This window comes from Platichthys flesus, chromosome 17 (genome assembly GCF_949316205.1).
Source record: "Platichthys flesus chromosome 17, fPlaFle2.1, whole genome shotgun sequence".
Lineage (NCBI taxonomy): Eukaryota > Metazoa > Chordata > Actinopteri > Pleuronectiformes > Pleuronectidae > Platichthys > Platichthys flesus.
The window spans coordinates 6,667,030-6,690,127 of NC_084961.1; the positions used below are offsets into that span (position 1 = coordinate 6,667,030).

A 23,098-nucleotide genomic window follows, 5' to 3' on the forward strand; every position below is an offset into this window, starting at 1 on the left:
CCCTCTGAAAGGCTGTGATCCTAAGAAGGAAGGGTAAAGCAGTAGTTCCTTGCATGTCTTTGTTTTTACAGTATTGTTATAGTAGAAATGTGTCATCCACACAACAATTGTTGTTTAGACACTTATTTAAGAACATCTACTGAGAGAGATCGTCACTCTTTCTAGCTGTTTGATTAGGAACATGGTTTAGAAATACAAGTGACTCTGAAGTTGTGCTTAAAAAAAGTTCTGACAAAAGTGTGTTTTTCATTTCATTAATTCATTTATTTTAACCCTTTGTAACCAAAATGTTAAACTATCCTCATGTCTTTTAAAAAAATATACAATTCAATATTATAATCATGGGGCTCAGGGGGTGGTACAGTGGTACAGTGGAACAGTGGTAAGCACAGGTTTGGTTAATTAGGTGAGGTCAGAGTAAATTGTTGTTTCTTCACTGCCACAAAAATCTTCGTGAGCGAGCACATGAAACCACATAATTAAAATCCCTCCTCCCCTCACACTCCACAACAGCTTGCTGCTGCTGGTCCCACAAGACAAGATGCTCTTTTTTTTTTTCTCTGACGAATAAAATTAAGCACTTCCACCCCTCTCTCCCCCCCGCTCAACCCCCACCCTCTCTCTCTCTATAAAGCGGCAACAGCTGATCTCGTGCATCAGAGAGAGCTGCAGCTCCGCACGCGCCGAGGATAGAAGGAGAGAGAGAGAGAGAGAGAGAGAGAGAGAGAGAGAGAGTTAGTCACGCGGAGATGAGCTGTTCCTGTCTTCCATCCGCTGCTTTTTTTACTTTGATATTTGTAATCGTGGTGTCTGAGGGACTACACGCGGTGACGATAAGAGACGTGACGCTGGTTCATTGACTCGTTGGTCTGGTGGAACCTCTCTAACCTTCCTCTCCCTTTGACTCTCCGCTGGTTTTGGAGGCACCAGTGCAGCCGCGGGTTGATTTTCCACAACAACAACGTCAGCAACAGACCAGACCGAGTTGACCCGACTCACCTGAATGGGATTGTCCGTCAGAAGTGCTCGTTTCTCTTTCTTTTCCTCTCTTTCTTCCTCCGGTGCTGAAAAGAACAGCGGCAGGCTTGACGGAGGAACGACGACTGGAGCTGTCCGGTGCTGAAACCACGAGGCTGCACGGGAGCTGTTCGCCCGAAGGTGCTGAAGACCAACGACCTTAAAAAGACACAAAAAATCAACTTGAATATTTCCGTATGAAGAAGAAAGCAAACGAAGAAGAGAAAATATTTTTTTTCTGGATTCCCCGCCTCAGAGGGGGAACTTAGCCATACAGGAATTATTCTATTTCACTTAAAAAATATATATTTTTGACCTTTTCAAAACTCTATAGGTCTTAAAGCTGCAAGTTATCTGAATGAAAACGGACTTTTCTTTTCCCATCAATCGCAGACACAATCATAGCCTGTAGATTAACATAAGTGAGTGTGATAAAGATGCACAAACACGTGAGGAGCGCTTGTTGACTTGTTCTTTAAAGGCCATGTCTCCCCTGCACTTTGTAGCCAGTCTGATGGGAGCACAGTAGAGTTCAATCAGGTGTTTCAGATTTCAGGGTTTTTGGTCAACTCGGACAAGGGTTAGTGTAGAAAGAGGAAGTGTAAGAGTGTGTGTGTTTTGTATAAGTATCGGAGAAACTACCGTGCCATCATGCCTCGCTCTTTCTTGGTGAAGAAAGTCAAACTGGACGATTTTTCAGCTGCGGAGCTCGAGAGATCGTATGGTCACAGCCGAAGAGAGTCGCTCAGCCTGCGATTCCACCACCATGATAAAGGTTAGTCACCCTCATACCCACACACACCCACAGCCCCCACCACACACACACACACACCATCCAGGGTATTTTTTCGTCCCCAGGTTTAAAGCATTAGTCATGACTGCTTCAGGAGGAGGAGGAGGAACAGGGAGTTACAGGGTCAAATTCTAGTCACAACCCAAATATATACCAACTTAAAGCTCAGAAATAAATTGAATGTATTGTAATCTTACTCATATTAATGCAAATAGTTTCCATGAAGCATTTGGAAACAATGTTCAAGTGGTGGGGGGAGAACAGGATCCCTGGTTCAACGTTAGGCTGTTTGGTGGAATCCGCAAAGCAAAGAATATACAAAATAGCAAGGTATTGTTTTAGTTTAACTGTAACATTTAATATTTGGTTTTATAATGAAATCCTTACATCCCGAAATTGTTGATCATCTTTTTAACATGTGTTAGATGTGATGAGCTAAAGAGAGCCTAGGATCTAAGATCGTAGCTCAAAATCAATGCTAAATCATTAAGGAGTGCACACAAACAGGGATTATCTCCACGATTCTTTTCCCAGGTATATCAGTCAGGGTAGTTGTTTTTTTTCCAACCAGCTGTGAGTTTCTCTCCAAGAGTTCGATAATATTGCCCTGCTGAATTGACTGTAAATGGTTCCCACGCACCTGGTAGTCCTGGACACAGGCAAAAAACAACAAAGTCAGTGAGACTTGACATTATTGGGTCAAATGTTCAATTTCAAGCATCGATGAAATTCTTGGCTGTTTTTTCTGAGCAAAGAAAGTCTCATATTCACATGGATGTTATGTTTTGTTCTGGCAGTGTTAAGAATGAATAATAACTGGAAACAACATTTAACAGCAACTCTGAGGATTTAGAGATAAGGACTTTAAACAAAGAGAGCGGTCTCAGTACCAGATATAAATTAGTGGAGACAAAACCATCATTAAAATGGAGGCGAATATTGGAATCAAAGTTGTTCTATGTGCTGCTCTTTGCCACAGTGTGATGTGTAAATAGGCAATTGTGTGTTAATATGTTGACCAACATGTTGCCTGTGGGTTGTGTGTGAATCAGCTTGTTTTTGTCCACGATGTCCCGAAAAACTGCAGCTTTAAAGAATTAAAGGAAAGATTGTGTCTGTCAGTGCACAGTGAGAAGTGTGTTACAGTGTTAGTGCAGCTTGGTGGTGTTCACTTTGTACCAAGGTCAGATGTGAGAGGCAGAAATCCCAGGTGTTCTGATGACTGACTGAGCAGAAGCATGCAGCTGCAGCAGCAGCAGCAGTGCGGCAAGCATGTGAAGACTGAGACTGCCATCCCTCTTACAAATATAACAAGAGTTTGACTGAAGCAGCTGCAGCTTGTTGCTCATCTCTCCTTCTAGCCCATTACCCTAACCTAAACCTTCCAAACTAAATCCCTAACCCTAACCTAAACCCTAAAACCAACTCCTAACCCTCAAACAGTCCCTTGAAGAAGTGGGGACCAGTCAAAATGTCTTCACTCTGTAAGGTCTATGCTTAGAATGGTCCTCACAAAGATCTAAGTACAGGAAGGAGCACACACACACATGAACAGACGCACACTGCTTTGTTTCTGTCAACTCTGCACATTTCCCAGGCAGCTTGCACAGCTGATTGCACAGCATTGCATGCATACGCAGACACACTCTCTCACTAACACACACACACACACAGAGGAGAGAGAGAGAGAGAGAGAGATAGAGAGATAGAGAGAGACAGAGAGACAGAGAGAGACAGAGGAAACAGTTTGTGACCTACAAGTGTCCAACGCACACAAGTGTGTGTCAGTTGTTGCTGGTTTGCATCAAAAATTAAATTGTAGCTTGCAGCTGTCTCTCTCTCTCTCCTTCTCGCTGTCTCTCTCTCCTTGTTTCTGTTTCTCATCATCTCCCATTGTCTCTCTGTCCCTCTCTCCATCTCTAATTCTCTGTTTTTCAAAGACACATCAAAGACGGACGTCTCTGGTCTGGCCGACTATTTTAATCTTTAATAAGCATTTAGAGCAGCCATCAGCTCTAATGCTGCAGAAGTACTTTGAAACGAATTCATGGTTGACACAGCGAGACGGAGAAGGAGACAGTTGGAGGGAGACAAAAACAAACAAGCGAAGAAGGCGCACAGATGCTGAGACGCCGCAGCAGCTACAGTTTGCAACAGTGCGTTTTCTAAAGAGGATACACGGGAACGGTCATGTTTAATTGGCAGTGACTACAGAGAGAAACTCTAGGAGAGGAAGGAGTGTTTGTACCCTCACATTTTGGATCCTGAAAGTGGGGATGGAGTTGTTTTTTGTTTTTGTTCCTGCGTCTCAGCCACAAGCACAAGTCAGGAGTAAACAAACACATCTATTGAAAAGGTCCAATTATACGCTATATATACTGGAAGGGCGTAGAATTGTAGATGGAATTTTTTCGACTGCTTTACAAATTTTTAATTGGAGTCAGACAACAATTCTTCATTAAAATGTCCAAAACTGACTTGTGTTATAAATCTATTTGACTTGTGTACTCACATGAAACAAAATCTCTCCAAAATTGGTTAAACCCGGAGGAATCAACAATTTCCTAAAGGTAATGGGACCTTTCCCCGTTGTATGACTTTTACTTACGTCATGTCGTTCCCTCAATTTGAGCCAGCACCAGTTGATAGTCCAGCAGGACGAGCACAACTCGAGCTGTTGGTCAACTTACCTGGTTAAATACGGGTTAAAAACAACATCGTTTTACAAATTCACTGACACACACATACATACACACGCACACACACACACACACACCGTACCCTGTTCCAAAGTGCAGTGATTGAATATTCATGATTCATGATTCATGATTTTCTCTCTCTCTCTCTCTCTCTCAACCTCTTTCCAACTTCCTCTCTCTCACCTTCATCCACTTATTGTCTGTTCTTCTATCGCCATACGTCTAAATTTAACTCAAAATATTCAACCATGACGAACAGTGAACGTCCACAACCAGCAAACCACAACCAAAATCACCCTCTCCACATCTCCTCTAAATCTATCTCTCTTTATGTCTTCCTTCCCCTCCCCACCTCTCAACTCACCTCTCTCCCCCCCCCCCCTCAGTCTCTGTCTCTTCTTCTCATCACATTATCGATCTACTTCTGAGCTTTTCTCAGAACTGCGTCATGAAATTATATTACCAGCAACAGTATCTCCTCTGCAGCCTGTGTCTAAATGCTCACAGAGTGCTAATTGAAATGGAGAGCTATTGATCGCCACGGATCCACAGGAGTCCTGGCTGTGGGATATTAGCTGCCAGTCCCTCCTTGTCTCCCTCGGACTCCAGCCTGTTGAGCTCAGAACCCATTAATGCAAATAATAAAGCAGCCAACGTCGGAACATGACGGCAAATTCATCAGGTTGGCAGTGCAATAACACACAGCTCGCACGGGCAAATATACTCCAGAGCAAGACGAAACGGTTAAATGTAAGTGTGACAGGGTGCCCTTGAGCAAAGCAGGGGACTCCCTCTGCTGGGAGAGTGTTGCTCAGCGGTTGAGTATTTGACAGCTGTGAGGTGTGACTGTGCGGTTGTAGACCTGTCAGGAGAGGTGCTGCTGATGAGGAGAAAGTGTGCTCACTCAACCTCTCCATGAAAAATAGAGATTTCCCACTCGTGGGGGGGGAGTGTCTCCTCGCTGGCAGAGACATAAAAGCACTTTCTTACCACTATAAATACCATGAGCCCGTTCTCCTCCTTCTCTTCTGCTTTATGTTGCCTCCAAAAAAGTTGTGTCTTACTCTTCTCTCTCAGCAGGAGGATGTTAATGGAGAGGCACAAGTTCATCTTGAAGCATAATGCACATTTTGTTAATGTGATCCCTGGGAGGTCCGATTGATATTTTAGAAACCAGAGACACCAGGCTGTAATCAGTAATACTATCCGGAGACAATATGTTTTTAATAATGAATGAACGTGGACGGATGAGTTTGATTTGTGGATTTTGTTTCTATAATTATATAAAAGATTTTGAATCGCGTTGGACACAGCAGAGCTCACAACCCCGAGAAAGATAGAAACGTAGACTTTACTGTAAAGGTTTATTTCTTTTTTTGCTCCAGCTTGCTTCATGGTTTACTGAAGTGTAATAATCATTTGGCGTATTTCCCTAAATGCTTTAATTGTCTTTAATTTCTTCGTTTCTTTGATATTATCATGATACAACTTACATATGCTGAATGAGTGAAACACATGATATGATTTCATACAAATCCGTTCACTTCTTTTTGTGTAATCTTGCTTACAAACAATCAAACAAGCATTAAAACCAACCAACACACAAATGTAATGATTAGTGGAGGTCACAGTGACACTTGACTCATGTAGCTTCACTCTAAAGATTTTCTACACAATCAGTTTCTAATTTCCGATCGATCCCTCTGCCATGTCTCATTGATTAACCTCCTCCTCTGTCTCTTCAGGCTACGTCAGCGATTATCTGAGTCCCAACCCGTACGATGATTTGGTGGAAGGTGACCCATCCGTCATCTCTAAAGTACCCTCCCCGAGCCACTCGTCAATCATCTATAGCCGCATCAACAACACCTACACCGATATCCATGCAGACATCCACAGTGACAGCCACAGTGACATCCACAGTGACATCCATGGGGACTCGGACCAGCCAGACAGCCCGAGGTCTGAGGTCTCGTCGTCGGCCGGCGGCTACATCAACGGGGACACGGCCGTTAGCGAGGGCTACACAGTGGACGCCTTCTTCATCATGGACGGACGATCTCGGAGGAAAGCCGCAGAGAGCCCCAGAGGAGCCACCCAGAGGCACACCTGCAGCGAGTGCGGCAAAACCTACGCCACCTCCTCCAACCTGAGCCGGCACAAGCAGACGCACCGGAGCATCGACAGCAAAATGGCCAAGAAGTGCCCCACCTGCGGGAAAGTGTACGTGTCCATGCCCGCGATGGCCATGCACCTGCTGACCCACGACCTCAAGCACAAGTGCGACGTGTGCAGCAAGGCGTTCAGCCGGCCGTGGCTGCTGCAGGGCCACATGCGCTCGCACACGGGCGAGAAGCCGTTCGGGTGTGCCCACTGTGGGAAGGCCTTCGCCGACCGGTCGAACCTACGCGCTCACATGCAGACGCACTCGGCCTTCAAACACTACAAGTGCAAACGCTGCGACAAGACGTTCGCGCTCAAGAGTTACCTGAACAAACATTACGAGTCTGCATGCTTCAAGGGGTCCTTCTCCCCCATGAGCTCGTTGGGCGAATGATGGATCATCCAAGCACAGATGGGGTTTAACCCACATATTTAGATCCAATGTGACTCACCTACTGCTTTTTATGCTTCCCCACCAACGACATGACAAGTACGCCTGAGCGTTACATGGGAGGAGCATTTTCTCTGCGAGCATCGTGAGGCAAACGACAGAAATAGATTTTCATCAAGACAATTCCACTTCCATTTCCTCCTTTGTCTCCAATTTCCTTATCTGGAGCAAAACGTTTTCAACGCCTGATTTAGATTGTCACCTGCTTCGATAATTTACGTCCCCTTCGTAGGCTGTTTTGAGAACCTGTGAAGATAAATAAAGCACAGCACATCTAGCTCATCATTCCTGAAGAAACCTAGATCTATTTATGTCCATATCTGTCCTTGTTGTTCTCTTTTTTCAACCAATGAAGAAACAACGGTGAAGCACAATTCCATCTTCCACCTCCCTGTCTTTTTCTGTGACAGGAGTTTAAAGCATGAATCACATCTTTGATTTTCTTGCAAAGAGATTCAATTAACTTATATTTAAAAAAAAACGAAAACTTCAGATCCCCAGGATGCATCTGGTGTCCTGCTTTTTTGTGGAACTGACATCGGACCGATCGAACAGGAAGATGAAGTACATGGTTCTCTGCAAGTCAAGAAAATATACTTTACGTACTGTAAATGTGTCAAAGGATACAACACAACTACACTGAACTGAAGGAAATATAACGTCCACACCTGCCATAATATAGTAGACATGGCCAAGTACACCAGTGTAATGGAAATAATGTTTTATATGTGATTTTCCTTTGAACAAATGTCTTATCTGGACACACACACTTATACTGATTATACAGGATTTTGTGCTTTTCTTGACAATTTACATTGGGAGACGGAATTAATGAGGCTAACGTGACTTCCAGTTAAGGATCAAATGACTGAAAACTCCCACTGAGCCACCAGGGTGTTGCTCAACAAACAGTGTTTTCCTATTAACTCAGTATTACGTTATATCATTATATTTTTTTATGTTAAATGGGGATCGAGACATTAAAAATGTCCTGCAGTCCCCAAAAGGTCGAACCTTTCTTTTGTTGCCAGTGAATCACATACAGCTTTGAGGTTTACATCTTCTTTTAATATCTATTTATTGCCTATTTATTTGTTTATATGTTTTTTGTATTAATTTGCACTTTGTTATGGTTTTTTGCCTTTGTTACAAATATGCCAAAGCATTTGACACTTTTGAATTTACAGAATACCTTTTTACTTTGTCCGCCACTTTAATTGTAAGAAAAAAAACTACTGCATGCAAAAAATGATGAGCCTATCAATGGAATCTATGCCAATTTTTGGAATCTTTGGGATCTTTAGCCAAACCTCTTAGATAACAGGCAAGTCTAGCAAAATTCTGTCTTGGGCAATATTTCGTTCATATCTGAGAGAGCAATAATGCATGATATTTTTCTTTGGTTTTTGAAGAAACAGGTCATAACTGCCTGTAACCATCTTGATTTGTTCAAGTACCACTATTCAATGTAGTTATGAGAAACGAAATTTCAGGGAGTTAGCAAACCAAGTTAGTGTTAAATAAGGAGGGTTGGGTTAAGAGCTCTATGTTTAAAGGAACCGTGACACTGACGTGGTTTTTCGAGGCCTTAGCCAGCGACTTTTGTGAATGTGAAGTGTTTGGAATAGAAAGATCTAATCCAAGACGTTAGAGAGTCAGTTTTGCTTTGTTAAATCCTAAACAAATGCCTCCTAGTTATAATTATAACTTGGCATCATTACGTTATTGACAGTTATGTCTGTACGTTCATTAGGAGCTGTTGGGACTTCCGGAGATTCACACAGATGGCACGACTCCTTTTAGATGCAGGGCTCTGGGTTGGGTAGGGATGGGTCTTTTTGTACATGGTTTATGCACTGCCTGCCTCGTATTATTATTCAAAAATATTGTAGAAAGTAGATGGTACTACCGTAGGCCTCTGGTGCTGGAACATGGATGAAAAACACAAACCCAAAACAAGGAAAGTTTGGTCCTTGACATTTTCCTGGTTGTATTTGCCAAAAAGTTACACAACTTAACAACAGCTGTGGTTCTTTGACTCCCAGTAGTCCGGTTGAGTTGGTGAGAGTTAGGGATCAACCTTTTGTCTGTCTTGATTTCATCAAATGATCAGTTTTGTTCCTTGGTTATACACAAGACATTGATCTACAAACTCCCTGTGAGGACTCCAGAGACGACTAGGGTCATCAAACCTCCTTCATAATTTCAGCTCTGTTTCTTTTCCATCATCTCTTGCTGCAGTCAGGTTGTTGTGGCAGCCACCGATGCAATTACACGCATTGTTGGGAAAGGAGTGGAGACTTTCAGGTCGATATTTCAGCACCAGAGCGCAATGACACACACTTAGATTCTACTATGAACTACTGTAGCCTACTATAGCCACAAGCTAGTTTACGTATTCTTATATAAAAGCACTTCCTCTTACAAATTATATCTTGCAACTTTGTTTTTTTTTTCAAAGATAGTAGCACAATGAAAGAGTTAGATTCAGGTAGAAAATGCCTTGTGTGTAGGAATAACAACCTCTTTCCTCTTTTTTCTACGATAACGAATCAAGGGGTAAAAACAACATCAAAGGAAAAGGTAAAAGTGACACATGGAGTAAGTCAACAGCTTCACTACCCGTGTGTCATTTTTTAATGAACTTGTGTGAGGATCTTCAGCACAACTTTTTTTAGAGAGAATGAAAACTCAATATTTTGCGGAAAGAGGCCTTGTAAATAAGCACTGACGTGACTGCGTAGTCCGATTATTTCTACAGATCTGTATAAACTGACGGTGATGATGATGATGATGATGATGATAATGATGATGATGATGAGTTCTTCTGGAGCTTCCTGCTTTGTTTTGAGTTCTTCCTCTGAGGATTTTTAAAACAATGTAAAGCACAAAGACAACACTGGGCATTTTGTTTCACTTCCTAAATAAAAACTAGTTTAAAGAAGTTGTGTGGAGGGTTTTTTACTTTCTTTTTCTCATTTTACAAGAAATTTGCATTATAAACAAGTAGTGAATCATAATTTAAATTTTAGGCTGAAATAAACAACCACTTGTTTATTACCTGTTGTTGTTAAGGCTTCAGCAAATCAATCTTATTTAAGAGCTTGACTGGTTTCCAGGGACATACTGTAATTATCCTTGCGTTCTTTAAAATGTGCTGCATGTCAATTATAATCAACAATGTAATATAAAATATTTTTAACCATTAAATAAATTACAAAAAACTATTTTGAATCCCTACTGTAACATTACAATGTTCTACAATAACCATTATAACCATTAACAAGAGAACATGCTTGTGTTATTTAACTGGTTTCACAAAACACACACAGTATATGTACATGAAGCACGTGGGTTACAAAATGGCAACAAAAAGTAAAAAAAAAAATTGAAAATGTTTTCTTGAATTGCCACGGTGGTTTCATTCAATTAGATAGTGTACAAGAAAAGAGGAAAAGAGAAAAATTTGGCTCAGGAGCATAAAGTCGGTCTCAGACATACTTTGTCTTGATTTGTTGTTATTCCTCTGGTGAACAGCTTGTTATCGCCAAAACTCAAATTTGGCTGGGAGACAACATTTTTAAATTACTGTATGAAAAAGTGGAGAGAGAACAGATTTTAGCTCGAAGCCAATTGTAAAAGAAACAGAAGCACTTACCGATATTCCTTGTTTGTTTCTACCACACACACACACACATTGCAGCTGCATGGATACCTTCTCTTTGGCTGTATGTTGATATGATTGTGTGTCTTTTTGTATGTGAGTCTTTGAACAGTTGTTTTATGTTATTGTTAAGCAAGACTATAGGTCTTAGCACACCAAGTCTGCACCAACTCTTAACAAAATCGGTAAAGAGTACAAGGAATAATACAGATTTGAATTTGAGATGGTATCCATACATCCTTTGTTTTGTGATGGTATCACAAAACAAAGGATTTATGGAAATTTGATAGTAATTTTGCTCTAGGTGAGTAGCTCGCTGAAGCCGTGGCTAGTAAACTGTCTTGGTTTGTACAGTTGAAGCAGCAACGGGTTGGTTTGCAAAGACCTGAAGTTAACAGGATTCAAATTCAGTTTTTCCCTTATCAGATATTTATCTCTTCCACCATAATACACTGAAAAAAAACGGCAGCAGATTAGCTCCAGCTCCAGAGTAATTTAGCGTATCTAACCATCACATGCTCACTGGCTTCAAATGACTCTTATTGAAGCCGGCCTCCATCACAGTGCTTAGATTACCATTGGCCACATGGAGGATCCCATTGACTGCGATTGGCTGCCATCTGCCAGCAGCCTACCTATATAGACAAATGACCTTCTATTAAAAGGTGATTGATTTTCTCCTATTCCCACTAGAGATATGGATTTTCTTATATTGCCTTTTGTCCACTAATGATTCTAATTCTAACATTCACTGGACCCTAAAAAAAAGTCTTCCATGGTATAATGATTAAGTGTGCGTGTGTGTGTGTGTGTGTGTGTGTGTGTGTGCGTAGTCTGGTTATTAGTTATTTTCAGGACTAATATTTGTTTACACAGTAATATAATGGAGATTGTCTTCATTTTTACTGTATTTTTTTAAAAATAAATGTTTAAATAATGTTACTAATAAGGTTATGGTTAGGAGATTTTTTAAGATTAAGGTTTAGGTTAATGTAAAATCTGCCTGGAGACTAATGCATGTCAGTGTAATGTCCTCTGATGTCCAGGAGACATGACAGCTTTAGAGCGCTTTTCAGTCTTCAGACGTCTGGATTTTGGACGTTGAAATTCCCTGATCCTCACAAGGATCAAACTCATCACCTGAAATCTCATAAGCTGCCCTCTATCACCAGAAGCCATTCGCTCAGACAGGTGACCTTTATTCCTGCAGCCTTTGAATGTTTAATTTTGGCACCGGACTACAAAGTACAACAACTTGCCTGAGGACCGAGCTCACAGCCTCAAAATAAGAAGAAACACTGTTCACATGGAGCTGAACAAATGGCCGAAAGGCCTCAGAGGAGTAAGAGAAGATCACTGATCACTATGTGAAGTCCAGTGATCAAAAGGAAGAATCAAAAGCTCCGAGAGGTTCAGTTCAAATGTGTGTGTGGAGAAACAGCTCAGAGTGAGAGGATCACTCTGAAGTTTTGATATATTGGAGAAATCTTCCCCAATATATCTGAAGAGCAAAACCTACAGTTATCAATCAAAGGCTCTAACAACATACACTACATTTGTCAAAGCAGGACATTTAAATGTAAAAAAAACATTGATTAAAAAATGCAAAAGACGAATGTGTTGTTATACAGTATATGTGACGTAATATAGGATGTTAGCAAACAGATTGTCCATGTCCTACATTGTTTTATCCTCAATAAGCTGCAGTATTTTATCAGTTGTTTGCATAAAACAGACAGAGGAAAGAAAGAAGACAGATGGTGAATCACGACAATGAGTAGAAGGGAAGAAAACACAGAGAATATTTTATTTATCGCCCCAAAGCATTTAAATATGTTAATTTTTGTTTCCCATGATGCCTGACCTTCTCGCCTTCGGCAGGCGACGGTTTAAATAGTTCATACACTGTCCCCACGATTTCACCTTAAATCATGCATAAAGCAGAAGCGCTGTGAAATTCAAACCTACACACGGACATTGCAACTTATCAGAGAGTCTTGTATTTGTCCTGACTAAAGCAAAAACTAACTGAGGAAAGTTCGGACTGTAAAAATGATTCAAAACTGTGTGATATGCCTGTGTAAGATAAACTGCTGCTTCATTATTTTACTGGAGAGTATGCTGACCTACATTTGCAGGAGTCAATAAAACAGCCCAGAAGCAATCTTTGACTTTACTTTACTTTTCTTCGGTGTAGTTATGAGATAAAACTTTATTATATTGGATTTTGCTTGGTATATTTCCACATACGCCAAAATTGTCACGCTCACAAAAACTGCCCCTCTAGCCTTCCGGCTGAGACCTGCAACATGTTTGCCTTTCCTAGAAAAACAAAGACTCTATGAAATTTGTTTCTAGAAAATATGGATATTTATGCATGATGATATCACAGCATCAGTTTAATGGGGCCTTCGAGGGCAAGTGACTTTTAGTGTCATAGTGTGTATGTGTGTGCATGTGTGTGCAGCTATATGAATATGTATATAAGCTTTGAGTGTAATATCACGGTTCAGCAATCTTATAGGGAACATATAGAGGGTTTCTTATCCACTCACACACACACACACACACACACACACACACACACACATACGCACATATACACACACACACAGGCATCTATATGCAAACACCTGCAGCACAAAGGTTGCATGCATGAGAGCAGGGACCCACTCATAAACTCACTTATATTCACAAACAAACACACACTTACACATTGTGTGCTCCTGGGGGATCAGCGGCCAAAAACTGTTTTAGTAATTAGCCCAAAACATTCCACTGTAAAGGGAAATTCACACAGGCTGCTTTACCAAAAAATTAAACCCACTGGTGACATTTCTGCTTAATTTATTATGCTGCATAATTTAGACAGTAACTACTGAGATTAATGGGTTTGTCTTTTTTTGTGGGTCTAGATTGTTTCCTAGAAAGTTAATATTATTTCATTATTCATTCATTTTTGGAAACTTTATTTTCAGAGAAATAAAATTGAAAGACCTCACACAAGTAACTCAACTCAAGGGGTCTCAGATCTTTGCGCATCTTCTTCCTATCAAAGGATCATATTACATGTTTCCTTCCAGGTCACTTAGAAACTATGAAGAGACTGCAGAGCTGTGAAGACTAGAGCTGCAGAGGAGTGTTTTCAAGGTTGTGGAAAACAGTAGTAAAGTAACCACACAGGAAGAGAGGGAGAGAAAAGAGAGAGAGAGAGTGAAAGAGAGAGAGCGAGAGGGGGGGTGGGGGGGCGGGTGAGAGAATCCAGAGTGAGGAGGAGACAAAGATAATGAGACGGAGATGGAGAAAAGATGGTGGAAGTCAGAGAGGCAGTGAGGAGGAAAGAAGAAGTGTCAGGAGGCGCTGAGGAAACTCAACCTGAGCTCTAAATGGTTCCTTAAGAGGCTGAGACAGCAAAATGAAATTACACACACACACACACACACACACACACACACACACACATACATACACACACACAAACGCTTTGCACACATGCTTTATTGTTGCGTTACATGTACATCACTTGTATATGATGATTCAGTGACACATTACACGTCACATTACAAACGCACATTAGCATAGATTTTATCGCTACATATTGATGTGTCACGTACAAACAGGTACATCACTACTTGAGCATGGCACGCACACATTTGCATTTAACATGCTCAAACACACAATCACACACTTTATTATGTCTGTGCTCAGAATGAGTAAATGGGCATTGCGCAGGTGCACACACACACACACACACACGCATGCACACACCTATGCACGTACACCCCACCTAACACATATTTAGCCTCACTCACAGTGATAGGTCTTTTAAAGGGGTGTTTCACACCTCATCGCATTTCAATTAGTAGGTAAGACACTCACACACACCCACAGACACACACACACAGAGGGAGAGAGAGAGAGAGAGAGAGCGAGAGAGAGGTCTTGACAGTCTGTCCGCTGGGTGAAGAAGATTCATTTGGATTCTCATCTCTCTCTCCTCTTGCCCTTTCTTTTCACTTTCCCTCTCTTCTCTACTTATCTCTCCTCTGTATATTCACTTTGCTCTCTCTCCCTCCCTCTCTCTCTCACTTTCTCTCTCTCTCTCTCTCTCTCTCTCTCTCTCTCTCTCTCTCTGTATCACAGTGAGTGACAGTGGTTTGACCCCCCCAGCCTGTCAGAGGAGGCTGTTGCACCGACAGCCAGTATATGGGGGGGGGGGGACGACTCCCTGGGTACACGTCTGTCTGCTGAGGGCTGGAGGAAGAGGACATCCAGCAGCAACCGCACGCACACACAGCAACACGGCTCGGCCTCGTCAGCAAGATCCTCTACCTCCGAAGCTGCATATTATGAAGTCATTATGAAGGGACCCGTCTTATTCTTGCATCATGTCCGTCAGTCATCCTCACACTGTTCTCATTAGAGTAACCCCTTGGATGTGGAAACATGGCAGCGTTGAAGTGCAGGAAACTAAAGTGAAGCCAAGTCTATTTTATTTATAAAGCCTATAACCACAGACTGAGTAAGCTTCACAGTTCACTTCACTTTAATGCCCACATGACAAGAGTAGCTTGAATCTGTATTTAGTTCAGCATGAAAAAAATAATGCTCAGCACAACATATAGGACACACTGTGCATCACCCTCTGTTTTCAGACTCTAACGTTGAATCAGGGGAAATGGTGGAAAAGGGAGAAATCTCGAAGAAAGACAATCGGTGCCATATTTCGGGAACAGAGAGAGGCGGCAGCGGTAGAAGAAGGATTGAGCAGTCAGATGATCAGACAAATTACAAACAAAACAACAGTCTGAAGCACTTTATTTTGAGGTAAAACAGAAATTGAAGATGTCAGAGCTCATCCCTCATTCGGCAGGAAAAAAACGAGCAGCAGCACAAATACAGCAGCTCTGCACGTCGAAGTTGAAGGAGACGGCTGTTTGTGTTCTCCGCGGATGTATTTAGAGATCTTGTGTAATTCATGTCACACTGATGTTCGTTCAAGTGTTGGATTTTCCAGTGAGTTTAGTATCAGTGGGACTTTTGCTAATGTAGCTCCACTCCTCTGCACAGACTCTGGCTCCACACGATGTCACCAGTGCAAAATGGCAGCACCTGTATCCCACAATGTTGGTCGTTTCTAATGAATATTTACAGGAAGTGGAGGCTGCACAACACAAGCAACCAGAACAACTACAACTTTCATTGGAATGAATTGGCATTAAGTTATCACAATAAATCACATAAACCTGTCAAGAGACAGTTTGGCCACTTGCTTTGGATTCTCCTCGAGTATCCATTTTAACACCATTTCATTTTTTTAAAGCTCCACTGTTGATTTCTCTCTGTTTTAATATATTTGCTCTTCAATAAATGAGGAACCTATCAGATGAATAAGAGTGACTGTCTGATTGCTCATGTTTGTGTAGTCACCATGTTCCCGGATCTTAGCTCTTAACTTGTTGAGTATAATGTTTTTATGAACCACAGGGGCCTTCGATTGCTTTAAAACAAGACGCAACTTATAATAAATCATGATTTTCCTTCAGAGACTTAAATCATCACTACAATCTCTACACCTGTGACGTTCCTCTGCACCTTTAAGCTTAACTTTACTCTGTAACACATCAGTAATCACGTCAGCCTGATCTGTGATAGTTCATCCTGCATTTTGGGGGGGGGGGGGGGGGGGGACCTCATTCTCCAACGTAGCTGCTGGATAGTGAACGGGACAAGATCTCTGAGCCGAGGCAGAGCAGCGCCGTCGGCCTAATTTCATATGACTGACACGCAGGTAAGAGGAAACAGGCAGAGGTCACAGAGGGTTGACCCCCAGCGTAAGAGCTGTCGTACAGAATGCGTGTGTGTGTGTACGAGTCAGACGCAGAAGATAGATTGGGTATAAATTGAATTCTTTCCAATTGGGAAGCTATTGTCTGTTCATCACCTCTAAAACACACACACACACACCTGCCGCACACACACACACACTCAGAGGGGGAGGAAAGTCTAAAGCATGATGGGGAAACTGATTCTCCCCTCAATACATACAAACACCAATTACCCTTGTGTTCTTTCCTCCAATCTTTCTTCTCTTCCTAGTCTTTGAGCCTCTCATTCCATTTTTCCTTCTTTCTTCTTCCTCTTGACTCTTTTTTGGTACAAACTTCTGACTCCGACCGCATTACAACAAATTCAATGTCCCCCCTGAAAAATGTATGTTGCCGTGGATCATTGCGTTTCCAGGATTTCCAGGCAGATGCATCATGTGAAACTGTTGCTCTGTTGCTTCTCACACCCACACAGATTTATTGTTTTTTTTCTATGAGATGAAAAAAAAAGAAACACCATTTATGGCTGATAATGTTGTTTTTTTTCCTGTAATCTCTCTCTTTCTCTAATGTGTCTTTTATTGCACCAGTACCGAACAAAGCCCTCAGGCGCTGTACGCACACAACACACACACACATTTATAACCCCTCTTCTGCCTCATACACACACAAGCACACGTACAGGCTACATGCTGAAACACAACAGAGTATGTTTGACTTAATATTATTATCTCATTTCACGACATGTAAGAGACACAAACATGCACGTCTGCTTGCACATACACACACACACACACACAGGCTCGACACTTTTGATGTCAGGATCTGTGTCTGTGAAGCACTAATTCTGTGTCGTTTGTCAGTTCGCTGACAGTCGCTCACACAGAACAATAACTGCCTCCGTGTTTCTCAGTGGTTTTATGAGTGAGGAGCTGTATTTCCGCCGGTAGCCCTCGGCTATGGAGCCGGTTATGAAGATGAAGAAAGAGGAGAGACAGAGAACGAAAGTGGAGGAGACGGAGAAACCAGACATTGCAAATAAGGGGAGAGAAAATGTCTTCCCCCCCCCCTTCTTTCTCTCCGTGTATGTGTGTGTGTACCCTGTTGCCAGTGCTATTAAAATTGTATTGCAAAGGGCTTTTAGAACATCGACCATCACCCAAGCAACTTTACCTAATAATTTTTTTAAACCCTCTGTGCTTTGTGCATGTCAGTGCTCCTTCAATGTGTGTGGGTCTGTACTTGTCCTGATATCTTTGTGAGGACCATTTATAGTCCTAACCTAGAACCTACGGAGGTTAGGACTTGGTTTTAGGGTTTGTGTTAGAATAAGGTTAGGGTTAGGCAGTTAGTTTTGATGTTTAAAGTTAGGGTTAGGGGCTAGGGAATGTATTATTCCAATGAGTGTCTTCACTAGAATAGATGTACCAATGTGTCTGTGTATGTGTGTGTTTGTGTGTGTGTGTGTGTGTGTGTGTGTGTGTGTGTGTGGGCTGTGCTGTAGTTGGGATTTGAGCTGGTATTTGTCGGGTGTACGACCTCTCGCCATATCTTCTAGAGCACCCATAAGCTCCCTCAGACGTGTGCGGCCGTGTGGAAATGCTCTGCTAATTTCAAACGTTGGCAGCGAAACGTTTGAAAAGGAGCCAGAGTTTTTATCTGAAAGTCTCTGTCGTAATCTGTCTAAGAACCGAGGAACATTCTGTCACATCTCGAACACTCCTGACTGAAAGCGGCCACACAGGCAGCTCAGTCAGCGACGCGTCAAGAGACTGAGAATTTCTCTGCACATGCTTTTACAGCTTCATAGGTTTTGCAGAAAAGACTCTGCTCTTTGAGGGAATCCTGAAACAACCTTTGCAGCAACAAGGATTCAACTGTGACAACAGATCTCCCTCAAAAAACATACATGACCATCATCATTATTGCATTAATCATCAGCACCAAACATGGAGCTTGTAAGAACCAGATTCAGGTGGACGAGGTAATTGAGTCAGCAAAGTGTGTAGCAGTAGGGAGAAGTATCAGGTCCTCACACTTCCTCAAATATCTTTAGATATTAAAAGCTGCAAATTAGAAAGGAGCAGTCGAGCAAGAATGGAACAGCTGATGCTGATCAGATGTTACAAAGTGAGGCTTTGTTGCTCTGCATCATATAACGCTCTGCTTTATTTACAGTAGTTGCCAAGAACTAAAATGGGCTCCTTTGGGCATTTCCACAGTTTTACACCAGGGGCGGGCAAGAAAGTCTGCAGAGAATGTCAAAACCAACAGACTCAGAGATTTGTGTTCCCAAGTACAGCCCCTCCGGATGATTTCAAGAAAATATCCAAAGTTCAGTGCCTGTCTGAAAGCAGCTTTATTAACTTTGACCGTGAAGCGATTGTTTTCCGTGTCGCATCGGCTGGCGTAAGTATTTTAGGAAACTGTGGATCTCCTGGGATTTTCAACTGTCTCTTGAGTTTTTGCTCAAAACAATGTGGAAAAACAAATAAACATCATCTATTGTCCTGCAGACAGAAACGACTTATTCATGGGAGAGAGGTCAGGGGAGGGGGGGTGGCCCGGCTGGCTGGAGCGGACAGAAACGCTAAGCTATCTCAGAAAACCACATTTCATGATTGCGGTGAGCAGAGAGGCCTCTCAGAAAGCACAACAAGTCAAACCATGATGCAGATGAGCTACAACAGAGGTAAACCACTTCAGAAATCTGAGACACACGTTCACCAGAACTGAACATTTCTGCTTAGACACGCAGATGGAGTCAGTGCTGGGAAGTGGGAGGAGAAGGTGAACATGGGTCAGATGAGCAGCAAAGGAGAGAGAGGTGTCCTGTTGATACAGTTCGTACAACACGTCCTTCACCTGTCACTTCTTTTGCTCTACATTATTCCTGACGAGTGTTTTTAAAGTGTCCTCTGAGGCTTGTCAGGGCGGCGACTGCCAAGTCATGACGTGACCTCCACAACCCGCCCTGTCTTGCTATGCCTTCATGTGTGGTGTAAGACCCTCAGTGATAAATACAATATTAGTTTACAGTATTTCTGGATGCAAATGCGATGCTCATGAATACATTTTAAAAGCTTGAAGGTCGCCCTAAAAAATATTAACAGCAGAAAAACGCACTTAATGCTAACACAAATAGGCAGGAAGATTAAAATAAAAGAATGACCTATCATATCAGCCTCCTGTGTGTCAGGCATATGAAAGTGGACACACTCATATCCGTCCCGCCAGGTTGTTCATCAGCAGCCATGAATATACTCTCCGAAAAGTCAAAGAAAATGAAAAAGATATTCCTGGATCCACCACCTGATTTAGATCATCGCTGAAATTGTATTTGTTTCTCCTGGGTCGTGCTCCACCCCTCCAGAAAAAATTCCATGGGTATCGGTTGAGTAGCTTTTGCCTAATCATGCTTACCAACAAACAAACTGTGGAAAGCATTCCAGTACGTAGACATTCAAAGTGAACAGACAATCCCAAAGCAGATGTACTCAAACTCCCCACTCTTTGCCTCAAGGTGACTGGGCCCAAATACAACTATAACTTCTTCTGGGAGATAAAAAGCAAAGACAAAAAGACTGAGTACAGAGAGGGGGGGACAGAGAGGAAGAGAGAGATTAAGAGAGACGGAGAGAGGAGCGAGTGCATGCGACAAAAAAAAAAAAACAGAGGACAGACTGAAGTCATTCAAGCTTTTCTTCCTTCCCCCGAATAATCCCAGTTTTGGAGGAGAGGAGATTGTGGAACATCCAGTCCTTGACATCAGCCGGAAAGTCATGTAACAGCACTAAACTTACACTGAGACTGAATCCTGCTGACATTATTCCTGCACACGCTTCTCTCTGTGGATCTCTGACTCTCTCTTTCACTCTATTCACTTCTACTCCTTCACTCTTATTGAGTCAATATGTTCATTTATATCCACCTGATCGTAAGTGCATTTTCAATTTGGGCAATAAAAATACCTTCCGAAACACAGAAAAGAAACAGAAAGTGTATGTCCCAGCAGGAATTGTCTGGGAAGTGGTTGAATGGCCCATCAGTGCTTTTCTAGAGGGTCATTGTTCCATCCAATGAGGACTATAGAAGTGCTGCAGCTTAGAGACGAAGCAGATATTTGCAAACTGCGAAATACCGATAAAGTTATCTGAGCAGAGATGCTCACCAAGGACACTGCAGCAGGTTTTTTGACGACTATTATCCTATCAGCTGCTAGAATTAAGTTCTGTACGACATCCTCCATCGCTGAAAGAGCTGGTGGATGCAAAGTCAGTGATGAATGATTGTTTGGAGGTCAGTGGACAGGGATGTTAAAGAGCTTCCTGTCTGTGATGGACCAGCATCTCTCTGAGTCAAGAAAATAAATATTCAACCTTTTCACGCTGATAATAATGATATAAACTTCTCATAGCACCTCTCATGCACAAGTGAAAAGGACAATTCTGACAAATGACAGTTGGACCCAGCATACTGGCCCCTAGAGAGCATCGTTATTGTGAGTGTTGGGGCACATTTAAATATCTTGCTGGGATGTACACATAATATTACATCAATACTCAATACAATTCAATTTGAACCAGATATTCACAAAATATGTAAAAGAAAAGAAGAAGGAGTTCTCATTGTTTCCATCCACATGTATGGCAGTGATGAAGGTATGCTATAGAAATAGTATAGTCATTACATATATATAGTATACTGGCCTTTACAATGTTGTAAAAAGATATTAAAATTCTATTTTACTGAAATATGTTCATTTAATTTACAGCAAGAACAGAACCTTTGATAGTAATATCCGCACAACTAATCAATACATTTAGTATCTATAATTTTGTAAAGCACAAAATAAAGTTTAGGAAGCTTATTGCTATGATATGAAATGTACCTTCCTCCATAATTTGTAATAATCAACACTTATCCACACACATATATTCCTCACATGCAGCAAAGAATTCATGTAGATGTTATCACAGAGTGAAAACACATTTATCGCCCAAAAATCGGCACTTTTATCGTCGTTATTAAATTTCCGTCTCCCTCTCGGGCAAACACAGCAGGTAGCCCCAGATCTAATTAGCTAGTTAGCCTTTGGTTGAGTGAGTAAAGACTCCATCAAGAAGAAATCTGAGCCAAGTTCATGACATTTTGCTCTGATAAAAGAGGAAATGTGTGCGGCAGTGGAGCATTGTGTTGATGAACGGCTGCTGAACACAGCAGCTTCTGATTAAACACTATCTGAGGAGGTGTTCGTAACCAAACAGAAAGGCAGAGTAATCAAACAGATTTCATCCAACTACTTGAACTTATTTATGGAGGTCATTGTGCCTGTTTTCAAATCGCTGGCCCCGCTAATCTGTCTGGAAGGCAAAACAACTCAGGAGTGAGATGTCAGATCATTCAGACACACAGCGTGAGCGGAATATTTAAAAGGGAAATAAGTTTTCCTCCGCTCCAAAAGAAAAAAACCCTGGGACTATAAATAACCGCGTGGGGCTGATGCAGGCGGTCGTCGATACCAGTGAGTGAGCACCGCGACGTGTGCCATGATTCATGAGCTTCAAAAACTCAATTTACAAATTTAGAAAAAACAATAATATCAGTTTACTGGAGCCCCTTGAATTCATTATCTCTGAGAGATGACTCATGGAGAAGCGAGTTGATATTACCACTATATTAAAGGTAGGAAATACTAGGAAACTAACATTGTGAACATTGTACATGCTAAACACTAAAGTATATTAGCATTGTCATGGTGTTTTTTGCCAGGTAGCAATGAATTTAATGTTAATGCGGTTAAGTGCAGCTACAAAGAAGATACTTCTAAGACATTTAAAGAACCAGTGTGATCTATTGGAGAAAGTTAAATTGAGCTGTTCATTCAATTCAATTTAACAGTACATTTATAATAGGTATAGTCCTGAAACTTTCATTGTGTTTGCATGACTATAAAATGAGCTAATTATATTTGACAGTTGTTTTGTTTTGAACTATAATTATAGAACTTTAGTGGTCATTGCAATCACTTTGGAGAATTATTGGGAAAATCTCAAAATGGGTTTTGACAAATGTGGTTACAGAAAGAAAGGTGACTAGGTGTCATAATTATTTATTATCTATTTAGTTAATCTTACAAATTCAATTCAACTCTCATTTTACAGGTGAATATTTCTGCCAACCTAACAGATCTTAGGTTGTGTTTCTCCTCCGATCCGTCTTCAAACTCCCCATCACTCAGGAGAAATAATCGCCATAAATTCCACTCATCGCAATAAAATGTAAATTGAGTCATATTTGTCACGCGCGCCTCCCTCTCTCTCTCTCTCCCCCAAAGATGTTTCCTGCGCGCGGTTAAGCAAGCATATCCATGATTAACTGGGAATTTGACTAAACAATCCTCTGAGCGTCTCTCAGTCATTACGCCTAAATATGACAGAGTGTTAATACTCGTAGATTTTAACATTCATGAGGGAGAAACAA

At 41.6% G+C, this 23,098-nt stretch overlaps 1 protein-coding gene across 1 annotated transcript; it reads left to right on the top strand.

Moving 5' to 3' along the window:
- Positions 1-763: 763 nt before the first annotated feature.
- On the top strand, positions 764-7,183 carry LOC133972037 (transcriptional repressor scratch 1-like). The gene is made up of 2 exons (XM_062409221.1): positions 764-1,792; positions 6,255-7,183. The coding sequence occupies exons 1-2, from the start codon at positions 1,669-1,671 to the stop codon at positions 7,064-7,066; spliced, it is 936 nt and encodes a 311-aa protein (XP_062265205.1). The 5' UTR covers positions 764-1,668; the 3' UTR covers positions 7,067-7,183.
- The last annotated feature ends 15,915 nt before the right edge of the window (positions 7,184-23,098 follow it).